At 55.0% G+C, this 19,668-nt stretch overlaps 7 protein-coding genes across 7 annotated transcripts; 4 read left to right on the forward strand and 3 right to left on the reverse strand.

Annotated features, from left to right (window-relative positions):
• Positions 1 to 70: 70 nt before the first annotated feature.
• Positions 71 to 818, forward strand: P152DRAFT_472078 (uncharacterized protein; the record flags this gene model as incomplete). The annotated part of the gene is made up of 2 exons (XM_033681128.1): positions 71 to 272; positions 325 to 818. 2 exons carry the CDS (start codon positions 71 to 73, stop codon positions 816 to 818), a joined length of 696 nt encoding a protein of 231 aa, XP_033535934.1.
• Positions 819 to 1,053: 235 nt separating this feature from the next.
• Positions 1,054 to 3,541, forward strand: P152DRAFT_266843 (cell cycle control protein cwf19). The gene is made up of 2 exons (XM_033674833.1): positions 1,054 to 1,395; positions 1,477 to 3,541. The coding sequence occupies exons 1-2, from the start codon at positions 1,288 to 1,290 to the stop codon at positions 3,493 to 3,495; spliced, it is 2,127 nt and encodes a 708-aa protein (XP_033535935.1). The 5' UTR covers positions 1,054 to 1,287; the 3' UTR covers positions 3,496 to 3,541.
• On the reverse strand, positions 3,541 to 3,934 carry P152DRAFT_266876 (uncharacterized protein). The gene has a single exon (XM_033674835.1). It carries the CDS (start codon positions 3,839 to 3,841, stop codon positions 3,587 to 3,589), a length of 255 nt encoding a protein of 84 aa, XP_033535936.1. The 5' UTR covers positions 3,842 to 3,934; the 3' UTR covers positions 3,541 to 3,586.
• On the reverse strand, positions 3,935 to 7,520 carry P152DRAFT_266875 (Pkinase-domain-containing protein). Its single transcript, XM_033674834.1, has 3 exons — positions 6,810 to 7,520; positions 6,101 to 6,759; positions 3,935 to 6,054 (listed from the first exon to the last, which is right to left on the reverse strand). The coding sequence occupies exons 1-3, from the start codon at positions 7,377 to 7,379 to the stop codon at positions 4,029 to 4,031; spliced, it is 3,255 nt and encodes a 1,084-aa protein (XP_033535937.1). The 5' UTR covers positions 7,380 to 7,520; the 3' UTR covers positions 3,935 to 4,028.
• An 856-nt stretch (positions 7,521 to 8,376) lies between these two features.
• Positions 8,377 to 11,132, forward strand: P152DRAFT_412987 (DUF1604-domain-containing protein). The gene is made up of 2 exons (XM_033676995.1): positions 8,377 to 8,771; positions 8,827 to 11,132. Exons 1-2 carry the CDS (start codon positions 8,578 to 8,580, stop codon positions 10,736 to 10,738), a joined length of 2,106 nt encoding a protein of 701 aa, XP_033535938.1. The 5' UTR covers positions 8,377 to 8,577; the 3' UTR covers positions 10,739 to 11,132.
• P152DRAFT_266935 (uncharacterized protein) lies at positions 10,767 to 12,320 on the reverse strand. The gene is made up of 2 exons (XM_033674836.1): positions 11,833 to 12,320; positions 10,767 to 11,721 (listed from the first exon to the last, which is right to left on the reverse strand). The coding sequence occupies exons 1-2, from the start codon at positions 11,872 to 11,874 to the stop codon at positions 10,795 to 10,797; spliced, it is 969 nt and encodes a 322-aa protein (XP_033535939.1). The 5' UTR covers positions 11,875 to 12,320; the 3' UTR covers positions 10,767 to 10,794.
• A 3,505-nt stretch (positions 12,321 to 15,825) lies between these two features.
• On the forward strand, positions 15,826 to 17,884 carry P152DRAFT_266990 (uncharacterized protein). The gene is made up of 4 exons (XM_033674837.1): positions 15,826 to 16,260; positions 16,327 to 16,344; positions 16,399 to 17,424; positions 17,581 to 17,884. Exons 1-4 carry the CDS (start codon positions 16,210 to 16,212, stop codon positions 17,782 to 17,784), a joined length of 1,299 nt encoding a protein of 432 aa, XP_033535940.1. The 5' UTR covers positions 15,826 to 16,209; the 3' UTR covers positions 17,785 to 17,884.
• The last annotated feature ends 1,784 nt before the right edge of the window (positions 17,885 to 19,668 follow it).

Genomic DNA, 19,668 nt, shown 5'->3' on the forward strand with positions numbered 1-19,668 from the left:
GGTACTTGATGTTGACTTGTTGAGTGACACGATTCAATTCCGAAATAATATCGCAATATATCGTCTCACAATGGTTCTCGCCAAACCCACCTCCCGGTGCACGCAGATGATCCTGCTTAAGGTCCCTGTTCAACATAACCTACGAGAGAAGACGCAAGGGACGGGTGCAATATGGTGGAAAGCACTTGCTGTGCTTCAGAAAAGCCCAGGCTTCGTACGTGTGTACTTTGGAAGACGAGTGGAGATACCCGACTCCGTTCATTTGCATGTCGGTATGCTGAGCCGCACTTGTCCGTTTCAATGTCCGATGCTGAATGATATCAGTCCGAGAGACGCTTGAGCAAAGCCAGGATTTCTTGAAATCGCCTCTATACCAAGAGTTCAAGTCAGCCATCGACCAGCTCACCAATGTTGAACCGACCATTCGTCATGCATTCATCGGCGAATATAGCCCCGGATGCGAAAGCCTTGCAAAGGGAGCCCCGGTGACTGGAACGGCTATATACGTGGATCTCCAGGATCTCTGGGACGAACGCTGGGATCAATGGACGGGTATTGTGCCGAAGGTCGAAGGGTTCATGGGGATCGCGGGCGGACCGCTGGTGGAGTCCGTCGCCGGCTTCAAAGATTGCTATATCGCTTTGGTAGGATGGAAGAACGTCGAAGTACACGATACATATCATCATACGGCGGACTTTGCGAGCAAGAGTCATATTCTATTGGATCCGGGAAGGAGCAAGAAGAAGTTCACCGAGTACGGACATATTGCGTTCGAGAGTGATCTGGTGGTAGAGGCCGATTCTGCTAGCAAGTTGTAATTGATGAAATGAAGATATTGACTCGATGAATACGCTCTCCTAAACAAATATGATAGTTGGAACTGAAGAGAAGACCTTCCAAGCAGTTCGGAGAGGCATCTGAGGATGACTGAAATGAGTTGATTGTGCCAGACGCACATTGCTCAACTGTCCAGCTTCGAGTAGCAAATCACCTAGAAAAAACAAACCATCGACTCTGCAATCCCAATTGATGGTTTCAAATAAAGCATTTAATATGAAGTTGGAATGTCGAAAGTTGAAGATTGAACAGAAGAGTCAGAAGTATTTATTTCCCGTCCCAATTATTGTCGTATTCCCACCTCACTAATTATGACATCAAATGCTGGATGCTCCTTAGCCTGATTTGTTGTTCAGTTCACCAGACCTACGACGGAGACCTGGATATGAACGGAAATATTAAAGGAACCCGACAACCACCAATTTCCTTCCTCCAACAGGATCAAACACCATGGGGCTAGAAGATTTTGAGAAAGAGCTTGCCGAATCGCAAGCGAAGACTGAACGGCGAGATCGAGATCGCAGCCGCAGTCGAGATCGTCACGGCGAGAAATTAAAGGTACGGTCATTTCCGAGACCTCACAAACTATTGAAGATATATGTTATACGCGTTGGAATAATGAAACTGAGATCTATCTAGGAGGAAAAGAGAAAGCACAGTCGCCACCGCCATAAAGACCGCGAACGACACCGCCATCGATCACGCGGGCGCGACGATGACCGACGAGACCGAAATCGCGAGAAAAGGTCACGGCATGACAAAGATGACGAGGGACGAGAGCCGAAACGGGATTCCAAACGTCGTCGAAAAGAGTCCAAGTCCCCATCCATTTCCTCGAACGATGCACCCCGGGAGCGCGATCCCGCCGTCCCTAGCGACAGGATTCTCGACAACGCGGTCGAGGAGTATCGCGATTCCGGAGTTAAGCGCGATGCATGGATGGAGGCACCGTCAGCGTTGGATGTAGACTACGTGAACCGGGCGAAGCCGCCAGCGGAGGAACCCCGGCGTGGGCACTCACTGCACGACGAATACAATCTCAAGATGCACAAGAACGAGCTGAATCGACATCTTGCCGATGTGAAAGGCAGCGAGGATGAAGGTGCCGTGGAGGACGAGTCAGCGCAACATGAGGTAGCCTACGAGTTCGGGGATGATGGTTCCGGATGGCGGATGACGAAGCTGAGGGCCGTTTATCGCCAAGCGAAGGAGACGGGGAAGGCGGTTGAAGAGGTGGCGCTGGAGCGGTTTGGTGGGCTCCGGGAGTTTGACGATGCTCGCGAGGAGGAGGTGGAATTGGACCGCCGCAAGATGTACGGGAAAGACTACGTTGGGAAGATCAAACCTAGCGGAGAGCTCTTCGAGGAGAGGAAGTTAAACATGGGCATCCACCGGCCAAGCTCCAGCCACAGTCGCCGTTCGAGCGAACTTCAAGAGGTTGAGGGGCTTCCTCAAGGGGAAATTATCCAGGACAGCGGCCCGGTGCTAAGTCCGACCGAACTGAACAAGCTAAAAGCGCAGCTCATGAAGGCCAAGCTACGAGGCGGTCCTGAGGCCGCAAAGCTCGAGAAAGAGTACAACCGAGCATTCGAGGTATCCCAGCGCGAGCGTCCAAGTACAATCGTCATCGGCGGACGCGAATCTCGCCAACTGGCCGGAAGCCGCACCGAAGAAGTCAACGCCATCGACAGCAAACGCGGCCGGGAACGGGGCTTAGTCGAAGAGAACGAAGACATGTCAATCGAAGACATGGTCAAGGCCGAGCGACGCAGCAAAGGCGTCGGCTCGAGCAAGGACATGGCGGAGCGGATCGCGAAAGACGGCAAGTTCGACAACGACCTAGACTATATGGACGACAACGCGGCGAAGCTGGCGAAGCGGGTGGTGAAGAGCAACATGAACCTCAAGAACACCGCCGTGCACGAGCTGCAGAAGATGAGCCGCATCCTGGACGCCTGCCCGCTATGCCATCGCGAGGACACCCACACACCGCCCACCGCGCCCGTCGTGTCCCTCGCGACCCGCACCTTCCTCACGCTGCCCACCGAGCCCGAGATCGGCGACGGCGGCGCGGTCATCGTCCCCCTCGAGCATCGCCTCAACCTGATCGAGTGCGACGACGACGAGTGGGAGGAGATCCGCAATTTCATGAAGGCACTGACTCGAATGTACCACGGCCAAGGGCGCGCGGTGCTGTTCTACGAGAACGCGGCGCACCGCGCGCGGAAGCGGCACGCGAGCCTGACCGCGGTGCCGATCCCATACGAGTTCGGGGAGACGGCGCCGGCGTTCTTCAAGGAGACGATGCTGGCGAGCGACGAGGAATGGGCGCAGCATCAGAAGGTGATCGATACGGGGAAGATGGCGGCCGAAGGGGCGGGGCGGTCGGCGTTTCGGCGGGCGATTGCGAAGGAGATGCCGTATTTCCATGTATGGTTCACGTTGGATGGGGGCCTGGGACATGTGGTGGAGGATGAGAACCGGTGGCCGAAGGGGGATTTATTCGCGAGAGAGGTGATCGGTGGCATGCTAGACCTTGGTCCGGAGGTGATCAGGAGGCAAGGAAGGTGGGGGAAAGGGGATGGGAGGAGGGTGGAAGGGTTTAGGAAGAAGTGGAGGGAGTTTGACTGGACGAGGGTTTTGATTGAAGGGCAGTGATGGAGATTAGTACAGATATTAAGGCTGCTTCTAGAGACTATCTCATCATCATCGTGAATGATACCATTGTAAATGTCACTTCCACCCCGCTTTAACGTCGACAGCGCTCAAGAGCAACAAGAGTCCAAAAGAACATAAACGACGAGCTCAGAGACGTCGAAAACGATAATGACCAACAATAGGGGCATCTACGCATAAAAAGCACTGCACTTTGTCGGACGGAACCAATGCGATGAATTGCATGCCAAGTAGGACACACGCCAAGTTGGACACATCGTGATCGCTCATATACAAACGCGTTGTTTCCAAATTTGCCAATAAAAAAGAACAGGAGTGGGAAGGGCATACCACATGAATGGACGGGTCGTTCCAGTGCCTTCGCAAAAAAACGTGCAGAGAACCCAATGTCGACCGTTACCCCCGGCTGATTAAGGAATTCTCAACTGAAGGGAGAAAAAACCGCTCACGCTCCACGCTCTCCCCGCACTCAACGAAGACAACTCTTATGCACGCACGCGCTGTATCCATCCCGCTCACAATCGCAACGCGTTCAATATCTCCTGCGCCAGATTCTTATACTGCATGATGTTCCCGTCCACCTTCTTGAACTGAATCCCGTAGAGCTGAAACAACGGCACCTTCACAACGAAGATCTCAAACCGCAGCGCCATCGCCCCCCGCCCCACGTCGTTCTGCACATGCGTCGTCGTCTCCCCCGCCGCCCGCTCACGCGGCTCCCGCCGCTTCCCTCCCCGTTCCCGCTCGCGCGCCGCCGCCCCCTCGGAGCCGTCTGAGTCGTCCGACCCCGTGAACGATCGGTCGGTCACGTCACGCCGGGAGCCCGGGTTGCGGGGTGAGCGCTGCGGCTCGGCCGGGCGTTGGGTGTCGCGGAACTCGTCGCGGTCGCGATCGCGGTCGTTGCCGCGGAGGCCGCCGAAGCTGATTTTCCGGCGGTGGCCGGAGGGAGTGGGGGCGGCCAGGGAGGGGCTGCCTTCTTGTGAAGGGAGGGGGTCGATGCTGGGCAAGTGCGTGCAGTTGAATCCGCCCTTGATTTCATTGTAGACGACGCCTTTTTGCTTCAGCACGCGGATGATGTCCGAGCGGATGACGGGGAGGGGTTTGCTGCTGGTCGTGCTTGCGCTAAACAGCCCTTTCAGGTAGACGGGCTTGAGGCTCTCGCCCGTCTGGCCGGAACGCGCGTCGGCCTCCGCCTCAATCTCCGCGTCGGTCTCCTCGCGGAGATTATCTTCACGTGCCTGTTCCCGCTGAGCACGCCTGGCCTGAATGCTCTCGCGTCGTGCGTGGCCTAGTGATTTGGTTCGCGAAGTGGTTGCGGTGCGGGGACGTGCTGCGGGCTGCTGGTCGTCCGAGGCGGCATCTCCGGCTTTGAGACGGTTGTCAAGGCTGGACCGGTCCGACCCGCTAGTGGCAGGAGGTTCGGTGGTGTTGTCGTCAGAAGCTCCATGACGCCCTATCCGCCGTCTAATCTCTGCGGAGTTAACACTAGTCGACCGTCCAAGGCCTTTCAATCTTCGAGAGAAATCACCGCCAGCACTAGCAGGTGAAAGGAATTCGGGTTGCTGGTGCTGGGTCGTTCCTTGGAACGACGTGGCTGATGCCGGAGCATCTAGCTTTCGATTCCTCCGGACACTGAAACTCTTCCTAGGAGTGCTCGGCTGCTCCGTGCTCGGCGGCTCACCAGGACTCGGGGCCACCGACACAGACGGAGGGGGATTGGTGACTTTCTCCTTCTCGAGATCTTTTTCCCTGTCCCTGTCCCGATCTCGATGTCGTCGAGTGCTCAGCCGCCGCAAGATCGCACCGGCCGTGCTCTCCTTCCGAGTAGGTTCGATAGGAGGTGTGACCAACGCGGGGGATACTGGTACATTCGCTGCACCGAGGTTCATGTTCTTCACGCCCTCTTGAACTTCATCTTCTCCCTGGGTTCTAGCTCTTGGCCTTGATCGACCGCCAGTCGGCTTTTCTCCTTTCAGTTCATAGGTAGCTTGATTCGTGTACGCAGCTTCGGGTGCTTGAAGTTGTGGCATATCAAACGGCCCCTCACCTTCGGTCTTCGGCAAACCGAACGCGCCGGGATTCTTCTCCGTGCGCTCGCGGTCTTGCTTCTCGCGAACCAGGTAATAAATGGAAATGAGCGGGCTAAACGCATTGACTGGGTCGGCTCCCAGTTGGACTTCTTCTTTCGAGGGGTTGGTAAGGGTGTCACGACTAAGCGAATTGCGACGCTTGTAGAAATCAAACACCCCACGCTTACGTTCTGTCTCGGGAGTCTGCACCGGCTGTTTCCGGCTCATGTTTCGAATGGCTGCCTGGTATTCCTCGGATTCGATAACTTTCGTGAGTTGGTTGGTGATAAATTCGGGTGGTCCAAAGTCGAAGCCAACCATCCCATCGATCACCTCGGCATCCAAGGGTAGGCTCAGAGGCTCACGGTGAGGCAGGAAGTTATCGGGAGCGGAGTTGAAGCCTTTCGTCATCCAAGGATGGTTGATGATCTCGGTTAACGTCGCGCGTTGTCGGGGGTCGGTGACGAGCATCCTGGAAATCAGATGCTTGCACTCTGGACGCTGAATGTCAGACATACGGGCCGTGTAAGTCGTGGGACCCAAACTTACCGGTCGATAACCATGGTGGATAATCGACGTATCCTTTTTTGATCTTGGCATGCAGCTGCGGCATGCTTTGGTCATCGAACGGTACCTTCCCGCAAACGAGGACGTAAAGAACAATTCCAAAACTCCAGATGTCCACCTCGGGGCCGGTATACTGTCGGGCTTGAAGCAGCTCCGGTGCTGCGAAGTACAAGCTGCCACAGAATGTTTTCAGGTAATTTTGTGGCGCGAAGAGGTTCGACAATCCAAAATCAATGATCTTGATATCGCCCGTCTTGCTGATCAGGATATTCTCGATCTTGAGGTCTCGGTGGACGATGCTATTTCGGTGACAATAGTCCAGAGCACTCGCAATCTGCCTTGCGAACTTCCGGGCCGGTTTCTCCTTCAACCGTCCATGAGAGATGATGTAATCTAGCATCTGTCCGCCATTGACATATTCGAAGAGCATATACCAATGGTAGTTGGTCCGAACAAAGTCTCGCATCCCACAGATATACGGGTGGCTGACCAGGCTGACGATCGCTGCCTCTCGTGCGGTTCGGACTTCTTTAGAGTGGTCTGCTCTTTCCTTTTCTTGGGGAGTTCGGTGATCATCGGTCGAGTGACGTGGAACTATCTTAACCGCAACCTATATACAATTAGAGGTGTGCCATATATCGATCCGATATAGGTATATACCTGTTCTCCCGTCTCCAGATGCTTCGCCAACTTGACCTTGCCCATACTCCCGGCGCCAATGGTCTTCCCGAGTGCCCATTGGCCGCTCGGGGTACCGATGGTGGTCCTCCGCCGTGTTCCACCAGTTTTATGCGAAGATCCAGGGTTATCCATGGCGATACCGTTGGTCGGCGGTTGTTGGGTATGGGATGGGACGTCGGAAGTCCTCCGAGTGTGCTGATGAGGATTTCTCGTCGGTTCGGCTCGATGCGACGTCGATGATGCATGCGAGCGATCCCGGTCCCGAGATTCGCTTCGGCGCGAGGAGGAAGAACGGGCTAGATTAGTCTGCTCCGCGTCCCGACGCGTATCGTATGCGACAGGTGGACCGGGACGGCCATGACCATGCGATTGAGACTGGGAGCGATGCGGTGTCGAAGAATGGTGCGAAACAGAAGGACGGACGGCAGTGGAGTGGGAACGGTGGGGTCGATCGGGAGGATTTGTGGTGGTATAAGATGCCTGTTGTTGACGGCGAGAGGTTGAGCTGCTTCTCGTGACAGTGGGGGAGGCTGGGGTGGCAGCCGACATGACGGGATTCACAAGACGAACAGGAGTTGTGTCTCGTTAGTTGTCAGGATCCCAGGAGCCAGAACTCGTGACCGCCGAGGAAACCAGGAAAAGGAGCGAAAGCCGAAAGGCAACCAAAGCGTCCGTGAGTCCGAAGTCTCTCAAAGCAGGCAAAGGCCAAAGCACTTCCAAGTTCGAACTTGAAGCGTACTGCGGAGCTGCGTAGGTGAAATTAGGGACAAGCTAGTGAGGATTGACCGATTGAGGAGGCGTTCTGCAGTCGAGTCCCAGCGAGTGGCGAGGATGTGTTGGACAGACCGCCTTGGGCGGCGGACGCCAGTTGGTGGGTTGGCGTTTCGGTGCTATCAGTGCGGGAAGACCCCAATGGCAAGGTGGATGCTGGTCGTCATGACATGGGAACGCTCCAGGGTGGTGGGACGACAGACCGTAACCAGGTTATCGAGGAGATTAGTACACAAGGAACGAACCGGAGAAGGTAAGGTGAAATCCCGCAGTCATGAAAGAGGATATGCAAAGGAATGGGGTCTAGGGATGGGGAAAACAAGGTGAAAAGGTCGGATGAGAGAGACGAGGGGGGGAGCGGAGCAGGGGGAGGAGGTGAGGACTGTGGAAACTGAAGCAGGGGAGTATTGACGATATCGGGGAATGGGAGAATTATTGTAATCTCCGCCAGAGAGTTCAGAGTTGTATGTGTGAAGTGACTGTGAAGGGGGAACAGTTCACTCACTTCATTTCACTCTGAACTGTGATCAGATGTGTCATGTGTGATCTGATGTGTGTGATGACTTGTGTGTGTTGATGTCTGGTGAGAGAAGGGAGTCCTGCCTTGTTGCCTTGGGTTGGTGCCTGATGAATCTCCACCTGCACCGTCCTCCACTCCTGCTCCAGTCCTGCTTATCATCAGCCACATCTGGTCCTGTGCACCGCCACAGCATATCCAGGCACCTCAGGCACGCCAGGTCGCCAGGTCCACAGCCCACAGGGCATATCCAGGTCCGCTGTCCGCATCCACCAGTGGCACATTGACGGTTGACAACTGACAAGGACAGGACATTCCAATCTCCATCCTCTGATCCTCATGTCGAATTGAGTCGATTCATTCCCCTTGGCCGCCGTTATATCTTCGTCGCATCTATCCTAGCCTAGTCATGGATGTACTCCGTCGATTTTCCCTCCGAGGACCACCATAATAGACACCATGTCATTCAAGAGATCCAGAGAAGCGTTCGAGAATGACTCCGCTCCATATGTCATCTACGGGACGGCGCTTCCACAGTACGACCCAGAATCCCGCGACGATGGCTCCTATGTCCCTCTCTGGAAACAGGAGGTGCGCGACGAGAGGGGCCGGAAACGCCTTCATGGCGCATTTACCGGAGGTTTCAGTGCTGGGTAGGTTCCCAATCCAGAACATATCCCCCTATTCCTCTGCTAACCCGACGGTCAGATACTTCAATACGGTAGGCTCCAAGGAAGGATGGACTCCATCAACCTTCGTCTCCTCCCGCACCAACCGCGCCGCAAAACAACCCGTCCCGCAGCGCGCCGAAGATTTCATGGACGAGGAGGACCTGGCCGAAGCGGCCGAAGCGGAGAAGCTGATGACGGCCGAGAACTTCGCGGGGCTGGGGCTGACGGAAGAGGATGCCGGGAGGAAAGGGAAGAGTATTTTCACGGACTCCATCACGAGCAGCGGTGCGAGTATGGGCGTGAAGTTGCTCCAGAAAATGGGTTGGCGGTTGGGACAGGGACTTGGGCCACGGGTGCGGCGGAAAGCTCGAATGGACGATGAAGGGCGCGGCCAGACCAAAAACGGGGACGAGGAAACGCACCTATTCGCTCCCGAGAACTCGAAAGTGATTACCTACCACAAGAAGTCCGACACAAAGGGGTTGGGATATAGCGGAGAAGCGAGGCGGCTTGATGAAACCTCGAAAGAGGATGAGAATGTCGAAGAGGACAACGAGGATCGCATTTTCCAATCCCGGAAATCAAAGATCACCCTAGGCAAGCCTTCGGCGAAAAAGTCAAGCTTTGGAGTCGGTGTTCTCAACGACACCGGCTCGGACGACGAAGATCCGTATGCCATCGGCCCTAAGATATCCTACAACCGGACCATCGGAGGCAGTAAGAAATCGAAGAAGGCCGAGAAAGTGAAAACCTCATCCACCACCGCCAACCCACTCCTCCGCGCCAAACCCGTCTTCCTCTCCAAGAAGATCCAAGACCGTACCGCAGGCTTCCACAAATGCCATGATGGCCGACTCCCTCTCAAAGGCTTCATCCTCGCCACCCAACCATACGTGCAAGGTCAAACCTTCCCGCCACCAAAAGTCCCCGACGGCTGGACATCCTCGCGCGAGGGGGGTGACCAACCTTCCCAACCCGATCCGGAGACCTACCAATCGCTCCGCGACGTCGCCAAGGCCTCCACGCTCGACCCCCGCGCTCGCGCCGCCCTCCTCGGCGAGGCCGCCCTCCCAGGGAAATCGATCTTCGACTACATCTCCCCGGCCGCCCGCGCACGCCTCGCCGCGGCGTCCGGACGCGGCGACCTCCCCCTTGCAAAAGGTGAGGCGCCGCCGCCGGAGCATCGGAAGAGCGAGGCGGACAAGCGGAAAGATCTGCGGGATGTGATCCCGGAATTGGATAGGGAGAGTGCGGTGGGGGCGCTGAGGAGGGGGGGGAGTGGGTGGATGCCGTACGCGGACGACGAGGCGAAGCGGGGGAGATATAGGGCGTTTCTGGAGTTGTCGGCGGGGATAACGGAGACGATCCCGGAGAAGGCGGCGGGGGTGTCGAGGGATGACTATCTGAGGGAGATGCATGAATTTCTTCGTGCCGCGCGCGTGTTCAAGCCAATGACGGGCATGATGGCGTCGAAGTTCACCTCCTCGTCACGCGCGTTCGAAGGGTCCAACGATTCAGGGGACGACTCCGTGTTGCGGAAGCCGGAAGCGAAGCCGAGTGATCCCGCCGAGGAGGCCGCGAAGCTCGGAATGTTTGGGCCAATGACGAGAAGTGTACAGCAGTTCTATCCGACGCGGCTACTGTGCAAGCGGTTTGGCGTCCGACCGCCCGACCATGCGCAACAAGACCAAGAAGCCGGGCAGGAGGGCCCGATGTCCGATTTCGTGCCAAACCAGCCCCTAGACGTCGTTTCCAAAGCGACTATGCAGGAGATGATGCGCGAGTCGGCGGCGAATCGAACCGGTGGTAACGCAGAGCAAGGCGTGGTGGATATTCCGGCCCCTGTGGTGGTCAATGTGGAGAGGAACGAAGCGCTAGAAGGAGATCGTCCGGGAGATGCAGTCTTCCGAGCCATATTCGGTGATGATGACGACGAAGACGAAGAATGAAATAACTTGCATTAAAGTCTGATCCTGTCCACATTCTCATCATCGTAAACTTGCCGCTACATGATCGGCGGTATATCCCTCGCGACGTCCTCGCTTTCCAAAGGCACCATCGCAAGCCTCTCCGCCCAATCCCTCCGTCCAGTTTCCTTGATCAACTCCTTCGCCATGTCCCCCCTTCGCTCATAGTACTCCCTTCCCACCACACGCATCACCTTCCCCTTGATCACCAAATCCCCTGTCATCGCATTCCCCGCTTGAACCAAGAACGTCTCCAACACGAGCATCCCGACGAAGATTCCTTTACCCACAGGACTGATCATCCCTGACAGCACGATCGCCCCATACACCAACAAGAGCACCACGGCCATGAGCGCTTCCTCCACGAAACTCATCGCCCGAAGCCATGTCCCCGACGTCACCGCCTTCACATCATCCACCCACCCCCTGATCCGCACAAACCGATCCTGACTCAACAGCACCAGCAAATCACTCCGCTTCCCCGGTTCCGCCGCCCCGTGCCAGCCCCGCCGACTCCGCGCTCGCAGCACCAACATATCCACCGTCCGCGCAACAACCAACATCCCCAGCACCACCACCCCCCACCCGTCCCCCAGCTGCACAAACCCCGCAAACGCCCCCCCGGTGACCCCGATCGCCGCGCAATACGCCGCATTCCCCACCACCGCTCCTCCTTTCTCCCCCGCCCTCCTCCCATCCACCTCCACCGTCGTCAACCACCCCGTGCGCCCCACGCGCTGCAGGAACGCGACGGTGGCGGGGTTCTCGATGCGGAACACGTAGCCGGTCGTCATGGCGGCGGTGGCGGGGTATTCGCCGGCGTGGAGGGAGGCGGCGGTGGAGTGGGGTTGGTAGAGGCCCGGGCAGAGGAGGAGGGGAGAGAGGAAGGGGGGTGGGGAGCGGAGGGAGAGGAGGCGGGGGAGGTAGGGGAGCGGGGGGAGGAGGAGGAGGCCGAGGGGGAGGGACTAGGATGGGTTAGTTCTGATGGCGAGGAGGGGAGGTGGTGAGTTTCTGAGGGGAAGGGGAGGGTAAGCGCATTGGGGACGGAACGCAACCCTGTATGGGTAATACTGTACCGAGAAGTCTAGATCTATTGTCATTCTAGGAGCTGTAATCATGCCGGCTTCGAGATTTGTCTGGGTGTCTGGAACAGGAGCTATACTACTTCTGGGTTTCACTTGCGGGTCATTACATCGTCAGATTCATGGTCCAGATCCGCTGCCAGTATTGAGGAGATGCGCTGGCAGCCTCGCAAGACTCGCGGTCGGATTCATCCGATGCATATCACGAATTCAAACGACACCGCAGCCTGCAAGGCGGTACCGGCCACACAGTTCACAATGCTGCCACTTCCCTTGCTGCATTTTAATTCCTAATTAGCTAGACAGGGCTAGAATACACACGGTACATGTATACCACATTAGGGGCAATGGTCGGATTGTCTACCCGGATGTTAGCACTTCCCCCATGGAGTGAATAGAAGGTTCCTAATAGACTATTGAACAACATCGAGTTCCAGTCAGTACAGATAAAGTCGTAGGTGGACTGATGTAGTCACGACTTGTTTCGGATGCGAATCAAGGGTTTGAACCTAATCCCTAGGACGATCCCAATGCATACTGTGCAGGCAGTTACCTACTTGGCACAGCGCAGTTTGACTTCTAATCCAGTCAATAAGGAGCCAATTCTCGTCGCATATATCGTGGCTCGTCCCAGGTTGATTGACGATGAACAATAACTTAAATTAGAAGCACACGTTTCCCCGGACTCCACGAGTCCACATCTTCAGGTTTCCGGGCCGGGCATAACTCACATATTGCGCCCTAGGGGCTGGCGCGTTTGAAAAACTGGAAGGCGGTCACGCCAGACTATAGGCAATATATACTCCGTAATTCAATGAATTATGCACGGAAGCCGTCACCGCATCATGGAATGCAATGCTCGGGCCTCGGGGTCATTTAGTACGTACAAACCTTCCCTTATGTCAGACGGCAGTGACTGAAGTCTAAATCTAGACGTTTGAAGTGTGAATCCGTCCCTCGTTCAGGCCGTCAAGGTGGATTCCGTTCCTATTGGGGAATCCTAGCTCAGCTAATGGAATGCGGCCTACCGTCAGATGAAGTATGAGGAAAGCGCAAGGATCGAGTTCTCGTCTTCTCGACGCTTCCATAATCCATACCGTTAACCGTAAACATGGGTGGAGGCTGAGGTGACGAGTTACGACATCGGCCGTGCAACTCGAGAACTCAATGAGTGACTGCATGTGGTGGCTCTCTTCGAGTACGCCACGATAATTGCCGCCCGAAACCGGTCCCAAAGGGACGCTTTTGGTTACCCCATCGCCTCGGTCGAGCTAGAAATTCCATCGTGACCGGAATACTGCAGGATGGAGTGACAGAAGACGTGACAGAAGGATCGAAGGGGTTTGGTTTCGGCGTGCTAAAGCGTCAGTCCGCTCCGAAAGTCCGTATTAATATTGTTAACTTCGGAAGAATTCTCTCATGAACGGCGTCGGGTAATCGGCATGAAGCCAATCCGATCGATGGAATCAAACTCAGTCAATATTGGTGGCAAGGGAAATATTAAAGCCGCTATCACATTCTTGTCATCGTTGATTCGTCTCATCGCAATCCGAAAGTCTTGAGCCTGCCAGCCTGGCACCTCTGGTGGTCAAATGTGGTGTGCTTGGTTGTGCTCATCAGGCGCACAGCCCATGATGATCAGTCGGAAGTTTTCTTGAGCCCCCAGTCCATGCCACCAACCCGAAGCAAGGTTCGTATTTCGATGACTGATCTGAATTCTGATGAATTCTACTATGATCGTGGTCCTCGGATACACCGTGCCTAGGACCTAATTCTCTCTCCCGAAGCCTCAAGGTCTTACTGTACCGACTAAGACCGAGTACTTACGCTGGTAGCCTAATGTGCGAGTACTGCGAGGTACACAGGGTGTATTGTGCAATGCCATGGGAAGGAAGGAAAACAATGATAATTAACTCCATCTGTTGTCCAGTTGACCGAAAATTACGAAGGTATTATTAATTAAAGGGCTATACTACTACCATAAACCCTCAAGGATGTTCCCGAGAGGTTGATCTGTCGTTGATGAGACGATCCGGATCTTGTCTTCATTGGGAAGCCAAGTCAGGATTCAGGAACAACAAGTCCAATCCCATCCCCAACAGCTGTGAACTCCTTGCCGGACAACGAAGGAGGCGTCGTCTGCTTCCTCACTTGATAGAATAGATGCGCCTGAAGCCCTGCACAGAACGGCTATCCTTGGAAACGGGGGGCGCCGCCACTGCCGGAATGGCGGGGTCGTGAAAATGAGCGAATGTAACAGAAACCCAGGTTGGAGATAACTTGCCAGGCTCCCCAGTCGACTCATCACCTCAAGGCTCAAATGCCAAGGCGAGAACCTCCAGCAATTCAAGTTTTGGCATCGTTTAAGTATGCGATTCACGATGATCAACCAATTGGAGCGGATCAATATGGCTGGGCAGGGAGCGTTTCGCTCTGGGCAACCGGCAGCATCTCCATGCGCCATCGAAAAGCTTTCTCTTCCATGTCCTGGACTCCCTGACGTCCCAGTTCTCAAACTTTCAATCCACGACTCTGTACTGGACAGCTGTGGCCCGGCGTACCACAGGGTGTTTCACAAACGCACGCCCCTTCGCTGGTCACTCGACCGCAATAGGGCCACGTTCTGCTTGACACTGTAGCCGATCGTTTTCCTGCGGCGCTCTTTCTGGCGTAAATACGGACGAAACTGGTGTATGTTGTGTTCTAAGTACCTTCTCGTTGGGACTCTGCGTAACCGACGAGAAGCTGGCACGACCTCCTTGACGCGGTAATAGGGAGGTCGATGGCAAATGGCAATAACGATACCGTATCCCTTCCCTATTGTGGCATCCACTGTTTTCCACTTCAACCATGCGGCTGTCCCTTGGCCCAACCCTTCCCCCAGTCCCTCGCATCACGACCGAAAGAAGGAGCGCCAGTTGCGTGATGGAGTGGGAAGTGGGAAGTGACTTGATGCCTGATGATGTGACGTCCGCCAGAGTCGCTCACGCCAGTGGATGGTCCGGGAGCGAAATTTTCCAAAGTTTGAACGAGATTGATTGACTGATGGCTGAAACTTTGCAAAAGCCTGGACCGGATCATGGAAGCATGGAATCATCCCTAGACGCCAATGCGGAGGCTAACGATTTAACGAAACCCAAATGGCAAATGGCAAATGGCAAATATCTCCGTCGTCAGTGGTAACTGAAGGTAACATGAAGCAAAGTAAATTCATCACAAAAGTCCAGGCCTCCAGAGCATCCTCAACCTCAACCGGGCCACTATTCTATCCCGTCTGACTTAGAGATTTCATAATACCGCAATTCCACCGCATTGCCATATTCGCCTTCCGGCCAATCCGTTAAAGGTCGTATTTCGTTATTAAGATGATGCAGATCCATTGAATACCGTCGCGGCTAACCCAGGATGGATCGGCGTTGAGGAACTATTTCTGGATGGAGTGGATATCCCTCCTGGTCTCCCGGCGTCCTGCCGTCCAAGCGGGATTTTGCGCTGGAGGGGATTGGTCTGGAAGGAAGCCTTAGGATGAATCCACCTGAATACCCCAATTGAGCACTGTAATGAACACAGAGGGGATGGGACGGTGCCATGTTTTCTTTTCATCCCGTACTGCTGGCACTGCTGTGACACCCGACGGTTACGTTACTGGCATGCTTTCTTCCCGGATGTTAAAATCTACTGACTTCATGTTTCCTTAATTCCTTTCCCCACCAATTCGTCGTTCGCTCAAGAGCCGGGTCTCGATTTTGCCTTCGTTTAGACTCTTAAGTCTCTAATTAACGACGCTCGCTCAATATCTATTATGGTGTAATCCAAGTCCAACGTCTTCCTGTGATTCTGCGGTTCACTTGCTTCTTGGTCTCCCATCTTCACTCGCAGATCGCCGTTAGTGCACCAAAGATTGCTCGCTGCGCCCTGTGCCGTCCGATTTTTCTCGAGAAAACCTCAAAGGTCCCCTCTCTTAAATCCTGATTGATCCTCTCTGGGGAACCCCATCAGATCCGTGGAAGCCGGTGGGGAAAAGTCGATTTGCCGTTCGGTTGGGGATTGAAGACATCGCAGACCTGAGTTCCATATCCTCATCCAATTCACTTGTGCCGTCGTGCTTCATTGAATCCGGAGATTACCTGAACAAGCAAGCCGTGGGCTACATCAGTACAACCTGCGGAATCTCTCACTACCCCTCCATACACACTCGCTTTACAATTCGGACCCAGATCTCGAGCAATTCACATATTTATCGCCTCCATGGAATAACGACTCTCTCTTTTCTACGACTTCCCTCCGATCCGGTATCGCCTCCTTGCCTACATCACCTGTCGCTAAAGCTTTCACCTCCACGCTTTCTTTCTTGTACCATATATTCCCACGATGAGCGGGGAGTTTTTTAACAGTTGGCCCTTGTGGGCGAAAATGACATTCGTAAGTGATCCAAGGCACAATATATGTAGCTCCCAACCTTCAGACCCAAACTAACTCTCATCGCAGGTTTTAGGATGTGCTATAGTATGTCGTCACCTTCATATCACTCAACAATCGTTCTAACCAGTACCTACCCAGGTTATCACATTCGCTATGGGATGTTTCAAGTTATGGCACAGCCATCGCAAGTTGAAGAAGTACGTTCTAGCCGATGAGAAAGAAGCCACGCCGGCTATGGTAGAAGCACAGGTATCGCTGGACACCGAATCAGAGGTTCCATTCGGGGTCCGGGCCTTGGAGAAGGGCATCGAGGTGGATGGAGTATGGATATCGCGGACAAATACTCCGAACTCAAGCGCGCCTGGTAGTCCAAGGATATCGTTCGCCAAAGGCTCGCCAGTTCTCCTTCCGAATCTCGATCTCCCGTCGGTCTCTTCGAACGATTTTACCCTACTTGGATCGAAGCCCAGCAGTCCGTCGAGCTCCCGAGCTCCGAGCTATGTATTCGAACGCGCGGTTGGCGCAGAGCGGTTACCATCAAACCCGTCCTCCTCGACTTTAGCAGTTAATGTACCGGGCGACGGCGGTCGACAGTATTCTTCGAGATACGAGCCAGTTCCGACGAGTACGGCATCAATGAGAGACGCCGAATCATCCCCAGAATCCGGGTCACCCACCGAAGACGATACCCGGGACCGGACCTCCGGCGGCAGCTCCCTAGGATCCGTAGAAGGCTCAACCTCCCAGGAAGACGATGCAACAACAGGAAAGGGCAAAGTTAAGGCCCAAAGACGTCCAAGAAATGAGAGAGCCAATCTCGATCTTCTCCACAGTCACCGACTCTCCCATGTCGCCGAAACTGGCCAGCTGACCCCACGGGTAAAGCGACCCGCCCTCGGCTCCGATCTTACAGGTGTCTCCGCAGACGGCGCTCGATTTCAGACCGCCGAATACACCATGAACCGCCGAAGTGCCCCTTTGCCTCCCATGCTCCAGCTTGCGAATCGCAACTCTCTCCCTGACCACGCCGAGTCCCCCAAAGCGGATCGCAACGCGCTGAGCACCATCCCCGATGACACCATCATACCAGGCAGCGGAGCCTTCCAACCTCACCGCAACACACTCGCTTTCCTTCCACATGCGCCCTCCGAATCCGGACATCCGGCCGCCATCCCCCCATTCCCAGAGTTCGACCCTCCTCGCCGCCCCGACCCGCTTCCTTCACTACCGTCACCGACACAGAAGCCTGGCCTTGTCCACTCACACACCGAACCCATCCTCCCCGAGCAAGCGCACGCAAGGCCTGAATCTCAGGTATGGCGGAAGGTGAACTCCGGATTCGAGGTGCTGGCGCCCGGCTCGAAGCCGCGGATGTCGATCAACGTGGACGATGCACGGCTGGAGGACGACAATTACGAACCCAAGGAGAAAAGGCAATCCAAGCGGTTACAGAAGAAGCGCCAGTCGCCCCCAGCCGATGGCATAGCACGGGTATCAAAGTTCGTGGAGGGAGGGTTGATATAGAGGATACTTCTGAACACTTGGATGTTAGAGGAGGCAATTTTCCATCCGCCGTCTCGGCACGGTCAGGATATGTATTGGTTGGAGCATACTGGCGCAGATAGACGGATCGGAACTGGGATGGACATTGGACACTTGGAAACTGGAAAATGGAAGGGTTCTGTTTATAGGCGGAATAGGTTAGGTCGTGATTCGAACGGAGTCAACCACGTCCGTGGACGAATATCACGATTGAGCGATCAGTAATTAGACGTAACTTCATCTTGACTGAATCTACATGAGAGAACCATAGGAATGACTTGATACAGTATTGAGATTCGAGGCGCAGTGTTGATATCTCACAGTTCAGACTTCCAGGCGTAAATCCAGGTCAGGTGATCAGGCGTCTTAGGTGGTCAGTGCACGCGCCCAGCGACGCGTCTCAGCAAGAAAGAACCGCCACTCCTACGCGTTTCTGCCTTGTCTTGTCGTCTGCAGATTTCCAGATTTCGCATCTCGCATCGGCTCGCTATTGTTTTCCATCCGTTGTGTCACCAAATTCCATTTAATCTGACTCCTCATTCTCGTTGTGCCTCTCTCAATTCGCTAAGATGAGCGCTGAAGATTCTGGTGCCGTTGATGAGGGTATGGGGGGCCCAGGCGCGCCCACTCCTCTTAGCTCTCTAGAGGTTGGTTGATACTTGATGGATGATGTGCGAGGGGACATGTAGCATTGACATGAGTTACAGGGAATGAACGGAATTACGGCCCGAGACATCAAACTCATGGTTGATGCTGGCTATCATACAGTGGAATCCGTGGCATATACGTACGATCAGATCTTCCACTAGAAAGACATGCCACTGACAATAGATCACAGTCCTACCAGGGCCCTCGAACAGATCAAAGGTGTCTCAGAGCAGAAGGCACGAAAGTTTCTCGATGAAGGTAAGGCATCCTGGACTTACTTCATGGCCAACCGCTGACGATTCACAGTCACCAAGCTCGTCCCCATGGGCTTCACCACGGCCACCGACATGCACCAACGACGGAGCGAGCTGATCTCTATCACGACCGGCTCGAAACAACTGGATACGTTGCTGGCCGGCGGCGTGGAGACCGGGTCCATCACCGAGATTTTCGGCGAGTTCCGGACGGGAAAGAGCCAGATCTGCCATACGCTCGCGGTGACGTGCCAGCTGCCATTCGACATGGGAGGAGGTGAAGGCAAATGCTTATACATCGATACCGAGGGCACCTTCAGGTAAGTCGTGGAAGCTCCACGTTCTACTCTAACCAAATTCTAACTCTGTCCTTTCTAGACCCGTTCGCCTGCTTGCCGTAGCCGCTCGGTATGGCCTCTCCGGGGAAGAAGTCCTCGACAACGTCGCCTACGCCCGCGCATACAACTCCGACCACCAACTCCAACTCCTCAGCCAAGCTGCGCAGATGATGACCGAGACGCGCTTCGCGCTTCTAATCGTGGACTCCGCCACCTCGCTCTACCGGACGGACTTCAGCGGCCGTGGCGAGCTGTCCGCACGGCAGATGCACATCGCCAAGTTCATGCGGATGCTGCAGCGCCTTGCGGATGAGTTTGGCATCGCGGTCGTGATTACGAATCAGGTGGTGGCGCAGGTCGATGGCGGGCCGAGCGCGATGTTTAACCCGGATCCGAAGAAGCCCATTGGGGGGAACATCATTGCGCACGCGAGCACGACGAGGTTGAGTCTGAAGAAGGGGAGGGGGGAGACGCGGATCTGTAAGATCTATGACAGTCCTTGCTTACCAGAGAGTGACTGCTTGTTCGCGATCAACGAGGATGGTATTGGGGATCCGAGTCCGAAGGATTTGGAGAAGGATTAGATAGAGAGGGATAACGTTGTAACGTTCTCGATGGGTCAAGGC

Source organism: Eremomyces bilateralis (assembly GCF_010015585.1).
Source record: "Eremomyces bilateralis CBS 781.70 unplaced genomic scaffold P152scaffold_5, whole genome shotgun sequence".
Taxonomy (NCBI): domain Eukaryota; kingdom Fungi; phylum Ascomycota; class Dothideomycetes; order Eremomycetales; family Eremomycetaceae; genus Eremomyces; species Eremomyces bilateralis.